The following is a 15,842-nucleotide window of genomic DNA, read 5'->3' on the forward strand; positions in this document are numbered from 1 at the left end:
AAACTCATTAATACTAATGCACTAGGCAAGAAAATTCATGGGAGAATGTTTCCTTTTATGTAGGAGAAATAGACTATCACTTAATCTTCATAGAAAGGCCAGAAGCCCTGAAAATGCCTTTATTCAATATAGCATATTGCAGATACTGAAGTCCTGCTCATAATGAAGCAATAACCACAGAAAGAATTCCCAACATGCAAAAAGAATCAAAGAACCATACAAAGATATACTTCTGAGTTATACTCAAACACTTGATGCTCACAAGGACTAAATGAGAAATGACATAATTCCTGCCTTGTGGTTAATGATGTTCCCCAGATTCAGTTGGCAATGACTTCAGAATTTTTATTTAGTTTATAAAAAATAAAAATTAAATAAAAATGCTTAACTGGACAGAAATCCCTACTCAAATTTAATTTATACTTCAAAGATGTCAGATTTTAAAGACTACCATCTAGTACATAAACTTTAAAGATTGTAAAAACCAATCTTTTCCCTTTCTTTGTTGGGTGGGGCAGCAACAAACTATAAAGAATAAAATGATGAGATAACTACTAATTATGTACTTATCATCATTAGTAGTTATTTCATCTACTATCTGCTCTTTAAAAGGCAGTATAAGAATTGATGCCTGGGCTGGGGTTGTAGCTCAGTGGTACAGCACTTGCCTCACATATGTGAGGCACTAAGTTTGATTCTCAGCACCATTGATTATATTAAATGAATAAAATAAAGGTCCATCAACAACTAAAAAATATAAGACTGTCACCCTTGGCAATATGAGCCAAGATGCAACTGGTTCCTATCTCTGACTTTATTCCTAAAATTACAGATGTGTGATTTTAATCAATGAAACCATCTTCAGAAGAAATGTTTCTGCAAAAGTGGGATCCATATTGTCCATAAAGAGAGTAACTCATATTTAAACTTTCTTCATCATGCACACCAATGTCATCATCAGAATATAAGGTGTCCCAAAAGTCTTGGTACAATTTTAAGTTTTAGTAACCTCAGAGTACAGATGCTAAACACTAATTTTGACTATTTTTTTGTTGTTGTTGTTTGGTACTGAAGATTGAACCCAGGGACACCAAAGTACTGAACCACATCCCCAGCCCTTTTTTGTATTTTATTAAGAGATAGGGTCTTGCTGAGTTGCTGAGGCTGTCTTTGAACTCGTGATCTGTTGAGAGCCACAGCCGAAGGGGCTCCAGCAAACTTTCAGACTGCCAGCTGATGATTGGCTCACAGCGGCCCCAGCAACACCTAGCTGATTGGCTCCTCTGTGGAGATGCTCATTGAGCTGTTTCCCTGCCCTTTCAGACTACCAGCTGATGATTGGCTCACAGCAGCCCCAGCAACATCTAGCAACATCTAGCTGATTGGCTCCTCTGCGGTGATGCTCATTGGGCTGTTTCCCTGCCCTTTCAGACCACGGAGCTGCTCATTGGGGGACTTTTTTGGCTCCGCCCATGCGACCCAGCCAATCGGCCTCAAGAGCAGGAGGATTGTGGGAGGAAGAGGTTGTTGGGGTGTGTGGCTTGTGGGAAGCCCGTGGTGGCAGTTGGGCTCTGAGGGTTTTTTCCTGAGGAGCTGTTTTGTTTATCTTGTGTGGTTCTAAAAATAAAGTTAGTTTCTTTTGACAAGTGGCTCCTGAATTGTGCCCAGCCAGACTGCGGCAGTGATCCTCCTGCCTCAGCCTACCAAGCCGTGGAAATAACAGGCATGTGCCACCAGCTAATTTGGACTTATTAATGATTAAAAGCATAATTTGAAAGTTTAGTTCATGACTTAACTATTCTTTTTTGTTTTTTTTTTTTAAGATGGAGTCTGGGGGGACCCAACATGGCTGCCGGCAAGGAGGCAGCACTTTCAATGCCTCTGCAGGAACGGGAGCAGAGAGGACCATTAATTCACCTGCATACAGCCTGCTGAGGGACTTCTAGCAAAATTCCGCTGAAAGGAGACCTGCCGGGAATTAGTAAGTCTATTAGAGGGGTCACTTTGTCCCAGACGAGTGAATCTCAGCGAGTGAAACTCAGCAGAAACTCACGGCCAACGCCGAACTCCTGCTGACGCCCACACTTTGCAGCGTACTTACAAACGGCCACAGCCTGCTTGGGCCCCAGCCGGCCTAGCGCAGAGGCGGTTCGGCGCTGCAAACGACCACCCCCTCCGATCACCCCCCCCCCCCCCCCCCCCGCCGGCTCGGCGCTGTGAACAACGACCCCCACCCCCCACCCCTGCCCCGCCGCGCTCGTGTAAACAGCTCCCACTGGGGCGCGGTCCCGCCGGCTCAGCCGAAAAACCGCTGCTCACACATTGCAGCGAGCATACAGAAGGCTGGGTCCTGCCTTCCCAGCTCTGTGAGCCGCCTTTGGCGGTTCGGCACTGGAAACAACCACCCCAACCCCCAACCCCGTGCTCATGTGGACAGTCCCCGCCTGCCGGGCGCTGCTAAAGGCCCCGCCCACCCGGCTCTTGCACGGGGGAATCAGGAGTGGCGCGTGACCCGCGGCGTGGAATTCCGGCTACCGCTATCACCAGTGCTGACAACTGAGGTCTCTTGCACCAGCTTCCAGGGGCGTGGCTACCAGAGGGCAAGCAAATTCGCTGGGGGTTCTCAACCCCAAGCTCTACAAACTTAGGGTCCAAGGGAATGGCAAACAGGGAGAATGTGCCCAGGCGTTCTTGAAAACAGGGCTCACAGGAACAGCAGACTTGGTGTGTAGCCAATATTGTGGTGAGCTTCACCGGTGCACTCAGGATTAGAGACCCGCCCAGTCCAGGAGGAAGAGCTGATGCACAGCAATTGGCTCCCGCCTACTGAGAGGAGAAGCGTGGCCCGGTGGGCACAGCTCCACCTACTGGAAGAATAGTGAATCGAACTCTAAGACTGCATTTTTTTTTTTTTTTTTTCTTTTCTCTGGACTCCTGTTTTATTCACACTATGGATGATCTCTCTCATACCAGAATTGTAGTTAACAATCTGAATTGATGAGTCTAAAAGACTGCATGTATTAAAATTTTTTTTTTGGTTTTGTTTTGTTTTTGTTGTTGTTTTCCCCAAATTTTTATTAATTCATTTTATCTTATTTTTTAATACTAATTTTCATTTTTATTATTGCAATTATGATTTCTTTTTAATTCTTTTTAATTTTCTGTTTCCTTTCTCTCTCTCTTCTTTTCTTCTGTCTTTGCATTTATTTTCAATTCTCATATTCCCCCTTCCTTGAATTCTGCCTGCTTACTCTCATTCTCCTTGGTGACTTATTCCCTCCCCCTATAATACCTTTCCTCCCAAGCAGCAAATAAATTTATAGGAGTAATCAACAACTCAGTAGTCAAACAGAACAAGAAGCAATATGAAAAAGCAAGGAAGGAAAGGAGTACAAACAATGCAGGAAGGCCTAAATACCCAGGAGAATATAGATTCATCAGAAAAATGGTCATATAAAGACCTCAAGGAATACCTTAGACAGATGGAATGGAACCTTAAAGAGGATACGAGACAGCAAATTCAAGCAGCAAAAGAACACATTGAGAATGAATTACAAAAACAGATAAAAGAAGAAGTTAAGCATCTTTATCAGGAGATAGAGATTATAAAAAAGAATCAGACAATAATCTTAGAAATGAAGGAACTTATAAACCAAATTAAAAACTCAAATGAGAGTATCACTAACAGAGTGGAGCAAGTAGAAGCCAGAACGTCAGATAATGAAGACAAAATATATCATCTTGAAAAGAGTCTAGCCAACTCTGATAGGCTGGTCAAAAATCACGAGAGAAGCATCCAAGAGATATGTGATAACATTAAAAAACCAAATTTAAGAGTGATCGGGATAGAGGAAGGCACAGAGATTCAAACCAAGGGAATGTGTAATCTACTACATGAAATAATTACAGAAAACTTTCCAGAAATAAAAAAGGAAACAGATATACAAATTGTAGATGCATACAGAACACCGAGCATACAAAATCAAAGTAGACCAACGCCAAGACACATTGTTATGAAGATATCCAATATACAGAACAAAGAGAAAATATTAAAAGCTACAAGAGAAAGGAGGCAGATTACATTCAGAGGTAAACCAATAAGGTTAACAGCGGATTTTTCATCTCAGACACTGAAAGCGAGAAGATCCTGGAACAACGTATTTCAAACACTGAAAGACAATGGATGCCAACCAAGAATTCTGTATCCAGCAAAATTAAGCTTCAGGTACGACAACGAAATAAAAATCTTTCATGATAAACAAAAGCTAAAAGAATTTGCAGCCAGAAAACCAGCATTGCAGAATATCTTGGGCAAAACACTACACGAGGAAGAAATGAGAAACAATAACCAAAGCCAACAGTGGGAAGTGCCCCAGTAAAGACTGACGGAGGGGGGAAAGCTAATCATGGAGAAATAAACTAAATTAAAAAAAAAAAAAAAAAGAGAGAGACAAATAATCAAACATGGATGGAAGTACAAACCATATAGCAATAGTAACTCTAAACATTAATGGTTTAAACTCTCCAATAAAGCGACATAGACTGGTAACATGGATTAAAAAAACAAATCCAACAATATGCTGCCTCCAGGAGACACATCTGACAGGAAAAGACATACACAGGCTGAAGGTGAAAGGTTGGGAAAAAATATACCATGCACACGGTCCTCGCAAACAAGCAGGTGTGGCCATCCTCATATCGAACAAAATCGACTTCAAGACTAAGTTAATCCAAAGGGATAAGGAAGGCCATTATATACTGTTAAAAGGAACCATTCACCAACAAGACATAACAATTATCAATATTTATGCACCAAATAATGCTGCTGCGACGTTCATAAAACAAATTCTCCTCAAGTTCAAGAATCAAATAGACCACAATACAATAATTATGGGTGACTTCAACACACCTCTCTCACCATTGGACAGATCCTCCAAACAAAAGTTGAATAAAGAAACTATAGATCTAAATAACACAATCAATAACCTAGACTTAACTGACGTATATAGAATATATCAACCATCATCAAGTGGATATACTTTTTTCTCAGCAGCACATGGATCCTTCTCAAAAATAGACCATATATTATGCCATAGGGCAAACCTCAGTAAATATAAAGGGGTGGAGATAATACCATGCATTTTATCTGATCATAATGGAATGAAACTGGAAATCAATGATAAAAGAAGGATGGGAAAATCCTATATCACATGGAAAATGAACAATATGTTACTGAATGATCAATGGGTTACAGAAGACATAAAGGAGGAAATCAAAAAATTCTTAGAGATAAATGAAAATACAGACACAACTTATCGGAATCTATGGGACACAATGAAAGCAGTTTTAAGAGGGAAATTCATCGCCTGGAGGTCATTCCTCAAAAAAAAGAAAAACCAACAAATAAATGAGCTCACACTTCATCTCAAAGCCCTGGAAAAGGAAGAACAAAACAACAGCAAATGCAGCAGAAGGCAAGAAATAATTAAAATCAGAGCGGAAATCAACGAAATTGAAACAAAAGAAACTATTGAAAAAATCAACAAAACTAAAAGTTGGTTCTTCGAAAAAATAAACAAGATTGACAGACCCTTAGCCATGCTAACGAAGAGAAGAAGAGAGAGAACTCAAATTACTAACATACGGGATGAAAAAGGCAATATCACAACAGATGCTACAGAAATACAGAAGACAATTAGAAATTATTTTGAAAACCTATATTCCAATAAAATAGAAGATAGTGAAGACATTGATAAATTTCTTAAGACATATGATTTGCCCAGACTGAGTCAGGAGGATACACACAATTTGAACAGACCAATATCAATGGAGGAAATTGAAGAAGCAATCAAGAGACTACCCACCAAGAAAAGCCCAGGACCGGATGGGTATACAGCGGAGTTTTACAAAACTTTTAAAGAAGAATTAATACCAATACTTTTCAAGTTATTTCAGGAAATAGAAAAAGAGGGAGCTCTTCCAAATTCATTCTATGAGGCCAACATCACGTTGATTCCGAAACCAGACAAAGACACCTCAAAGAAAGAAAATTACAGACCAATATCCCTGATGAACCTAGACGCAAAAATCCTCAATAAAATTCTGGCGAATCGGATACAAAGGCACATCAAAAAAATTGTGCACCATGATCAAGTAGGATTCATCCCTGGGATGCAAGGATGGTTCAATATACGGAAATCAATAAATGTTATTCACCACATCAATAGACTTAAAGATAAGAACCATATGATCATCTCGATAGACGCAGAAAAAGCATTCGACAAAATACAGCATCCCTTTATGTTCAAAACATTAGAAAAACTAGGGATAACAGGAAATTACCTTGACATTGTAAAAGCTATCTATGCTAAGCCTCAGGCTAGCATCATTCTGAATGGAGAAAAATTGAAGGCATTCCCTCTAAAATCTGGAACAAGACAGGGATGCCCTCTATCACCACTTCTATTCAATATAGTTCTCGAAACACTGGCCAGAGCAATTAGACAGACAAAAGAAATTAAAGGCATAAAAATTGGAAAAGAAGAACTTAAATTATCATTATTTGCGGATGACATGATTTTATACCTAGAAGACCCAAAAGAGTCTACAAAAAAACTACTAGAACTAATAAATGAATTCAGCAAAGTAGCAGGTTATAAAATCAACACACATAAATCAAAGGTATTCCTGTATATCAGCAACAAAACTTCTGAAATGGAAATGAGGAAAACCACTCCATTCACAATATCCTCAAAAAAAATAAAATACTTGGGAATCAACCTAACAAAAGAGGTGAAAGATTTATACAATGAAAACTACAGAACCCTAAAGAGAGAAGTAGAAGAAGATCTTAGAAGATGGAAAAATATACCCTGTTCATGGATAGGCAGAACTAACATCATCAAAATGGCGATATTACCAAAAGTTCTATATAGGTTTAATGCAATGCCAATCAAAATCCCAAAGGCATTGCTTGTAGAAATAGATAAAGCAGTCATGAAATTCATATGGAAAAATAAAAGACCCAGAATAGCAAAAGCAATTCTAAGCAGGAAGTGCGAATCAGGCGGTATAGCGATACCAGATTTCAAACTATATTACAGAGCAATAGTAACAAAGACAGCATGGTACTGGTACCAAAACAGGCGGGTGGACCAATGGTACAGAATAGAGGACACAGAGACCAATCCACAAAGTTACAACTATCTTATATTTGATAAAGGGGCTAAAAACATGCAATGGAGGAAGGATAGCATCTTCAACAAATGGTGTTGGGAAAACTGGAAATCCATATGCAACAAAATGAAACTGAACCCCCTCCTCTCACCATGCACAAAAGTTAACTCAAAATGGATCAAAGACCTTGATATCAAATCAGAGACTCTGCGTCTGATAGAAGAAAGAGTTGGCTACGATCTACATATAGTGGGGTCGGGCTCCAAATTCCTTAATAGGACACCCATAGCACAAGAGTTAATAGCAAGAATCAACAAATGGGACTTACTTAAACTAAAAAGTTTTTTCACAGCAAGAGAAACAATAAGAGAAGTAAATAGGGAGCCTACATCATGGGAACAAATATTTACTCCTCACACATCAGATAGAGCCCTAATATCCAGAATATACAAAGAACTCAAAAAATTAGACAATAAGATAACAAATAACCCAGTCAACAAATGGGCCAAGGACCTGAACAGAAACTTCTCAGAGGAGGACATACAATCAATCAACAAGTACATGAAAAAGTGCTCATCATCACTAGCAGTCAGAGAAATGCAAATCAAAACCACCCTAAGATACCATCTCACTCCAGTAAGATTGGCAGCCATTATGAAATCAAACAACAACAAGTGCTGGCGAGGATGTGGGGAAAAGGGTTCTCTTGTACATTGCTGGTGGGGCTGCAAATTGGTGCGGCCAATTTGGAAAGCAGTATGGAGATTCCTGGGAAAGCTGGGAATGGAACCACCATTTGACCCAGCTATTGCCCTTCTCGGACTATTCTCTGAAGACCTTAAAAGAGCGTATTACAGGGATACTGCCACATCGATGTTCATAGCAGCACAATTTACAATAGCTAGATTGTGGAACCAACCCAGATGCCCTTCAATGGATGAATGGATTAAAAAAATGTGGCATCTATACACCATGGAGTATTACGCAGCACTAAAAAATGACAAAATCTTGGAATTTGCAGGGAAATGGATGGCACTAGAGCAGATTATGCTTAGTGAAGCTAGCCAATCTCTAAAAAACAAATACCAAATGTCATCTTTGATATAATGAGAGCAACTAAGAATAAAGCAGGGAGGAAGAGCAGGAAGAAAAGATTAACTTTAAACAGAGACATGAGGTGGGAGGGAGAGGGAGAGAAAAGGGGAATTGCATGGAAACGGAGGGAGACCCTCATTGTTATACTAAATTACATATAAGAGGTTGTAAGTGGAATGGGAAAATAAACAAGGTGAGAAATGAATTACAGTAGAGGGGGTAGAGAGAGAAGATGGGAGGGGAGGGGAGGGGGGATAGTAGAGGATAGGAAAGGTAGCAGAATACAACAGTTACTATTATGGTATTATGTAAAAATGTGGATGTGTAACCCATGTGATTCTGTAATCTGTACTTGGGGTAAAAAAGGGAGTTCATAACTCACTTGAAGCTAATGTATGCTAATGTATGAAATATGATATGTCAAGAGCTTTGTAGGGTTTTGAACAACCAATAAAAAAAAAAATAAAAAAAAAAAAAAATAAAAAAAAAAAAAATAAAAAAAAAATAAAATCAAAACTCACATTTTAACCTAAAAAAAAAAAAAAAAAAAAAAAAAAAAAAAAAAAAAAGATGGAGTCTGGCTATGTTGTCCTGGCTGGTCTCTTACTCATGGGCTCAAGCCATCCTCCTGCCTCAGCCTTTTTATTTTGGGGAGGAGGGGTACCAGAAATTGAACCCAGGAGACGTTACCACTGTGTCACATCCCTAACCCTTTTTACTTTATTTGGAAATAGGGTCCTGCTAAGTTGCTTAGGGCCTCGCTAAATGGCGAAGGCTGGCTTCAAACTGACCATCTTCCTGTCACAGCCTCAGAGTAGCTGGGATTATAGGTGTGTGTCACCATGCCAGATAAGGAATAAATTTCATTATCACAGATTACTTGAGCCATCTGTTAGCACTCTAGAAGTGGTCATGAATATGGCAAATCTCTCCTGTGTAAGGCAATTGCCTTTTGTGCTCAAAAGCCAAATCTTTCCCTTTATCATCAATGACAATGTTCCCAAGGCTCTCATAGACACTCATAGTTCTACTCGTGGGTATGGAAGTACCAAAACTAGAAATTGAAGTCTCACAATAGCCACTGCCATACATGACTAAGGGTGTGCTGCTCAAAGGAATAAATGCCTGGATGAGAAGCAAGGACCCTTGGTATAAATAATGTGCTTTCTCTTTCCTTTCTTAATGGCATGAACCAGTTTTCTAACATTTGGCAGTCAACCTAAGATGATATCAAAATAAATATCCTCATCTTCTATTTGTGTGTGTGTGTGTGTGTGTGTGTGTGTGCGCGCGCGCGCTGGGGGTTGAACCCAGAGGCTTGCACATGCTGACCCCATGCTCTGCCACTGAGCTAAAGCCCCAATCCCCTACCCTGCATGTTTTTAGTTTGGTAAAATGCTGTCATCCTAGTCACTTAGTTACTAACTGGATAAGCAAACCTATTTCTAGTCATGTGCCTATATTCAAACTGACTTTACCATAAAAGTAGTATGCAGTTTGCACTAAGTATAGAGTTTCATCTGCTAGTCCTCTTGACAAGCTTCAGGCATTGCTCTTTGCAATCATCTACGTCCATAGAAAGGCACTCTGTACCAAAATTAGCACACTGAGCAATCAAGGACACAGAGATGTGGGGGGTGGGAGAGACTAAGGGGCTGAATAGCTAGAAAAATCTAAAGGCAGTATTGATCTATGAGTCTAATAAGCAATAATAATCATCTATGACTTCTTAGACCACTAGAAGTACAGGGTATCTTACACAAAACAATGAGTAAGTTGATTTGGGAAGAAATTATCAATACTTCCTCCATTGAGAGAATACCCCTCCTATTTTTAAAGTGAGTGAGTTAAAAAAAACAAACACTCAGCCATAAAACTCAGGAAACAAAGTTCTGAAAGTCATTAAGCAACTGTAGTCTTGGATACGAGTACTCAGCAAGTTGACTGGGGAATACTCAAAGATTTCCAGATAGATATTACCTGATTACTGCTGTCTCTTCCCTTCCTTTTCCCCCATATGTATTTCTGCACGTAAATTCTCAGTTCAACTTCAGATATAGGTAAAGAAGTTAACTTTCCCACAAAAACAGAAAGGCCCTAAAGTTACACAACTAAAATAAGATACCAGTTGTATGACTGGACCATAAGAATCAGGAAGTATTACCATAAAAAATGAAACCTTAGTTCACATTACAATGAGATACCCTGAATTTTCCAAAAACATCAATCTAAATACCACACATCATGGTATTTAAGAGAATGCAATGCCTAAGAGAATGCGGGTATTCTCTGCTAAGTTGAAAGGATATAATATGAAATGCCAACATAGAAGCTCCAATCAATGTACAATACCCACGGCAAGCCTGTGACTTTCTCACACCAGACAGTTGTTCACACTCTACTAAACCATTCCACCTATTGAGGGGCTGACCTAACAGGAGCTAGGAATGAAACTGAAGCTGTATCCAAAGGAAGTATTCATACCTTTCAAATGATCTGGGATAGTCAAAATTATCTAAACCTGTGCAGAGACTCCTCTAAGGAAGCATAGAGTAGAAGCTGAATATATTTTAAATTATCCCAATATATTTTCAATGTGGCTCTTTTAAAAATGAATCAAACCCTGGGGGCTGGGGCTCAGTGGTAGAATGCTCACCTAGCACATGCAAGGCACTGGGTTCGATCCTCAGCACCACATAAAAATAAATACATTAAATAATGGTATTGTGTCCAACTACAACTAAAATATAAATATTTTTTAAAAGGGATCAAACCCTAATATCCTTTTGATTTTCTTTCTTTCTTTTTTTTTACCATGAACTGAGATCAGACAGCTGTGCAGCATCCGGAGACAGCATGTTGGTTGTGCCCTGGAAGAATCTCTTGGGCTGGCTTTCTGTTTCCATCTCACCTAAAATGGAAAGAGATGATGTGACTTTAATGCAATTTTATAAATATAAGATTAGTGGGCTGGGGTTGTAGCTCAGTGGCAGAGCGCTTGCCTAGCATGTGTGAGGCACTAGGTTTGATCCTTAGCACCACATTAAAAAAAAAAAAAAAAAGGTATTATGTCCATCTACCAAAAAAAAAAAATTGGTGTGAAAATCAGTTGATCTTTATTTAACCAAAGCTCAGAATGCTTCTTTGAATTATTACTTAAATTATTTCCATGTGCTTTAATACAGAAGAAATATGCTTCCACATAACCTCAAGCAAAAAGTGAACAGCCTTAGCCAGGCACGGTGGCGCATGCCTATAATCCCAGGGGCTCAGGAGGCTGAGCCTGGAGGATCACGGAGTTCAAAGCCAGCCTCAGCAAAGGTGAGGTGCTAAGCAACTCAGTGAGACCTGTCTCTAAATAAAATACAAAATAGGGCTGGGGATGTGGCTCAATGGTTGAGTGCCCCTGAGTTCAATCCACAGTACTCAAAAAAAAAAAAAAGAACAGCTTTAAAAGAATTTCTTATTCATAACATGTAGCATGTTATGAATATATTCATGTTCTTTAATAGAAGAATAGAACACAGATTACATCAGGCAAAATGAACCAAAGCTAAATAATAGCTGAACTAAAGCCTTACCAAACAGAAAAAAAGCTCACAATGAATAATTTATGCTAGATGGTTATCAAAGATTATTTTTTAAACAATTTTTTTACCTTTATTTTACTTATTTTTATGTGGTGCTGAGGATCAAACCCAGGGCCTCACACTTGCTAGGCAAGAACTCTACCACTGAGACACAAACCCATTCCAGCAAAGATTATTTACTTTTTAATATCTGAACATTTCCTGAGATGACATTAAATGGGTTAAAAATGTATTGTCGGTAAGTAGCGTGGAAGTAAAAGTTTGCTTTACACTATTTAATGAAAATTAAGATTTAAAAATACAAGTTTGAGGGCTGGGCTCAGTAGTAGAGCACTTGCCTAGCACACATGAGGCACTGGGTTCAATCCCTAGCACCACATTGAAAAAATTAAATAAATAAAATAAAGGTATCATGTCCACCTATAACTAAAAATATTTTTAAAATACAAGTTTTAAAGTACATGTGCAATTAAAAGCAATTATTTCTCAGTTCTCAAATTTGGTATCGTAACGCTAACTTAATCCTATAGATGTTTTCAGAAATGATAACAGTAAAACTTGACACCAAAAGAAATAATGCTAAACATTTTGCCACCAAGTAGTAGGGTTGTCTTACAACTCTGAATCAGGCAGAAAATTCCCCTTTTCAAAAAAGGTGTGCTGGGCTGGGGATGTGGCTCAAGCAGTAGCGCGCTTGCCTGGCATTCGTGCGGCCCGGGTTTGATCCTCAGCACCACATACAAACAAAGATGTTGTATCCGCCGATAATTAAAAAATAAATATAATTTAAAAAAAAAAGGTGTGCTTTCATTTAAAACATGCACTTCTTTGAAAATGACATTTTATTTTTTTGGTACTAGGGACTGAACCCAGGGGCACTTTACCACTGAGTCCCTTTTATTTTATTTTTTTTATTATTTTGAGGCAGAGTCTCACTAAATTGCCAAGGCTGGCCTTGAATTTGCAAGCTTCCAGAATAGATGGGATTACAGATGGCTAACTGCATTGTACCTGTCCCCACCTTTTCTTTCCATGGTGTGGGGGATGGAACCCAGGGCTTGGCACATATTAGGTAAGCACTCTATGACTGAGCTACATTCCCAGCCCCGGTTTGAAAATGAAATGTTATAGACATTTTAATTCATGGTGCTATCTATATACCCAGTAGGAAATAAGTAAATATAATAATGAACTTAAGTTTTGAACTTAAAACTATACAAGATTTTTATGAAGAAAAACATTAAAGAAAAACCAATTGAACATTCACTTTTTCCATATTTTCCATCAATTCATGTTATCCTTCCTCTAAAACTATTCTGAAAATTATTAAAATTCAGAAAGTTACTATTTTTATTTCTCCACCCCTCCCCCTTGTTTTAACATGTAGCTTTAAAAAAAATGCTGGGGCTTTCAACTTCACTTTACTAGCACAAAACTTCAACCCTATTTTGCAAAGAATCCCTCCATCTGCTGGTTTATCTTGGAATAGCTACAAAACTGACAACCATAGTAATCCATTAACTTCCTGCAACAAAATTTAAGTTAATAATCATAGTTTTATTTTCAAGTATCATTTCTACTTAATTGCCTGAGAATGTTCCTAGAATTGTACATAACTCTTGTAAGATTAAAGACTGTTTATAAAACGTATATGTTAAATATAAATATTATCACCATATAAGGATCTATTTTCTATATCACATCATCTTTAGTTTTAAGTTGTCTCAAATATAGTACTTTTTGCATCTGTGTGTGACCCTATGGCTGGAAAGATTTCACCAAACCCCAAGTATCAGTTCCCCAATATAAGTAGAGTTGATTTGTTCATTGGCCATGAAGAATAATTTCCACAAAGAACTACTTAATCAATTGCTTTTTAAAATTTTTTTGTTGTTGTAGATGGACATAATACCTTTATTTTATTTATTTATTTTTATATGGTGCTGAAGATGGAACCCAGTGCCTCATGTATGCTAGGCAAGCACTCTACCACTGAGCCACAACCCCAGCCCTTAATCAATTGCTTTTCAAAAGCCCTTGTGAAAACTCTTCTTTAAAATGCCATCTGATATTTACAATCACATGCTCATATCCCTGGGATTAATAGCTGATGCCTGTTAAATTTGCCTTTGTTTAAAAAAAGATGGGCTGGGACTGGTGGCTGAGGCAGGAGGATCATGAGTTCAAGGTCAGCCTCAGCAACTTAGTGAGACCTTGTCTCTAAATAAAATATTAAAAAGTGCTGGGGATATGGCTCAATGGTTAAGTGCCCCTGGGTTCCATCCCAGGTAACAAAAAATTTAAAAAACAAAAAATATGCCTGCCTTCAGGTGCCTTCTACATGCATCTAAAATTAGTATTGATTGACACCACTTTAGTGCTTCATGATTGAAAATAAGGTAATTAAAGAGAGTACCCAATTACATGGAAAACTCTATATAGACCTAAATATATGGCAATTCTTGCTTTGCTGAGGTATATATAATATGGTGATGGGGGTGGATCTCACCTTACATTTGAGCATACAGCATGTTTACAGATATATTTGCTATGACATTATCATACTTCCACAATATAACAATTATGCATCTCTTTTACATTCAGATCACTGAGAGGCAATATTTTTGGAATATATATCATAAACATATGAATAAAATTCAGATTGGAAGTGTAAGAATATAAACAGTATCAAATAGCTAATTTACAAAATTTACACTCAGTAGAGCAAGTGTACAGTGAGAATACTTGACATTTCTTTAGAAAAAAAGGAGAGCAATGCTGTGAGCTCACTTCAGATAAGAATTCCAGTTTTTAATTTAGGCGTGGATGACTTTAATACTAGAAATGTGATACATCCCTTCTTTCCCCCCCAGGTTTATTGAGGTATAATTGCCAAATAAAATTGCATATATTAAAATTATGAAATCTGATTATTTGACATGTACTTATTGTGAAATAAGGCAGTTAATAATTCAATCAAGTCAATTACCTCTATCACTTCACTTACTTACCTTTTGTAATTTTTTAAGAACATTTAAGAGCCACTCTCTTAGCAGTTATAAATACATATACAGTATTATCAACCACTGTCACTATATTGCTACATACCTTTTCTTTTAAGAGGACCAAGAACACTGGGCCTAATGCACTTGACTGGACTCTGACTCCTCCTGCTTTGATGAATAAGCAAACAGAATAAGGTGAAGTTCTTCTAACAGATGCAAGATAAACAGTATTATAGCTCATCAAATAAGCAAGCAAAATTGGCAGTCATATAGGTAGAAATGGAAAGCGTTTTTGTCACTAGACTGAATAACTGAAATGTCAATACATGATTTGATCCAGAACATGCAATCTGGAATGACAGCATTTTAAGCTTTTTTTTAAATTTTTTTATATTTATTTTTCAGTTTTCGGTGGACACAACATCTTTATTTTATTTTTATGTGGTGCTGAGGATCGAACCCAGCACCCCGCGTATGTCAGGTGAGCGCGTTACTGCTTGAGCCACATCCCCAGCCCTTAAGCCATTTTTTAAAATTAATTCCATAGGACAAAACACCCATAGCAGCTTAACAAAAAAGAAACATTATTAAAAAAATTATTTAGATTCTGACAAACTTGTGTGTGTGTGTGTATGTGTGTGTGTGAGAGAGAGAGAGATACTAAGGACTGAATTCAAGACCTCACACATGCTACGTCAGGGAGAGGGAAAGGGAAAAGAAGAAGAGAAAAACATGGCCTGGGGAACACCTGTAATCGGTGGTTAAGTGCCCCTTAACCACCAGCCTCAGCAACTTAGGAAACTCAGTGAGACCCTGTCTCTAAATAAAATATAAAAAAGGGCTGGGGATGTTGCTCACTGGTTGAGTGCCCCTGAGTTCAATCCTGGTACCAGAAAAAAAAAAAAAAAGAAAGAAAAACATGTCCATTTTAAAATAAGCTTCAGTGGCAGAGCAGCAAGGACCATATTCAAAGCAT

The 15,842-nt window shown here is 38.2% G+C and overlaps 1 protein-coding gene and 1 non-coding gene across 20 annotated transcripts in view; both read right to left on the minus strand.

The window, feature by feature from the left end:
• The window catches only part of Pabir2 (PABIR family member 2), a 51,678-nt gene that overhangs the window by 24,630 nt on the left and 11,206 nt on the right, over window positions 1–15,842 (minus strand). For 14 of the 19 annotated variants that reach the window (XM_077107641.1, XM_077107642.1, XM_077107636.1 and 11 more), the window contains 2 exons: window positions 14,970–15,034; window positions 11,086–11,182 (listed from right to left, as the gene is read on the minus strand). In XM_077107641.1, coding sequence (XP_076963756.1) covers window positions 11,086–11,182; window positions 14,970–15,034 — 162 coding nt within the window. The remainder of the gene's footprint in view (window positions 1–11,085; window positions 11,183–14,969; window positions 15,035–15,842) is intronic. The other 5 variants (XM_077107639.1, XM_077107654.1, XM_077107650.1 and 2 more) reach the window with 1 other exon arrangement.
• LOC143639604 (small nucleolar RNA U109) lies at window positions 56–200 on the minus strand. The gene has a single exon (XR_013154747.1). It is a non-coding gene; the product is annotated as a small nucleolar RNA U109 (small nucleolar RNA).

This window comes from Callospermophilus lateralis, chromosome X (assembly GCF_048772815.1).
Source record: "Callospermophilus lateralis isolate mCalLat2 chromosome X, mCalLat2.hap1, whole genome shotgun sequence".
Taxonomy (NCBI): Eukaryota; Metazoa; Chordata; class Mammalia; order Rodentia; family Sciuridae; genus Callospermophilus; species Callospermophilus lateralis.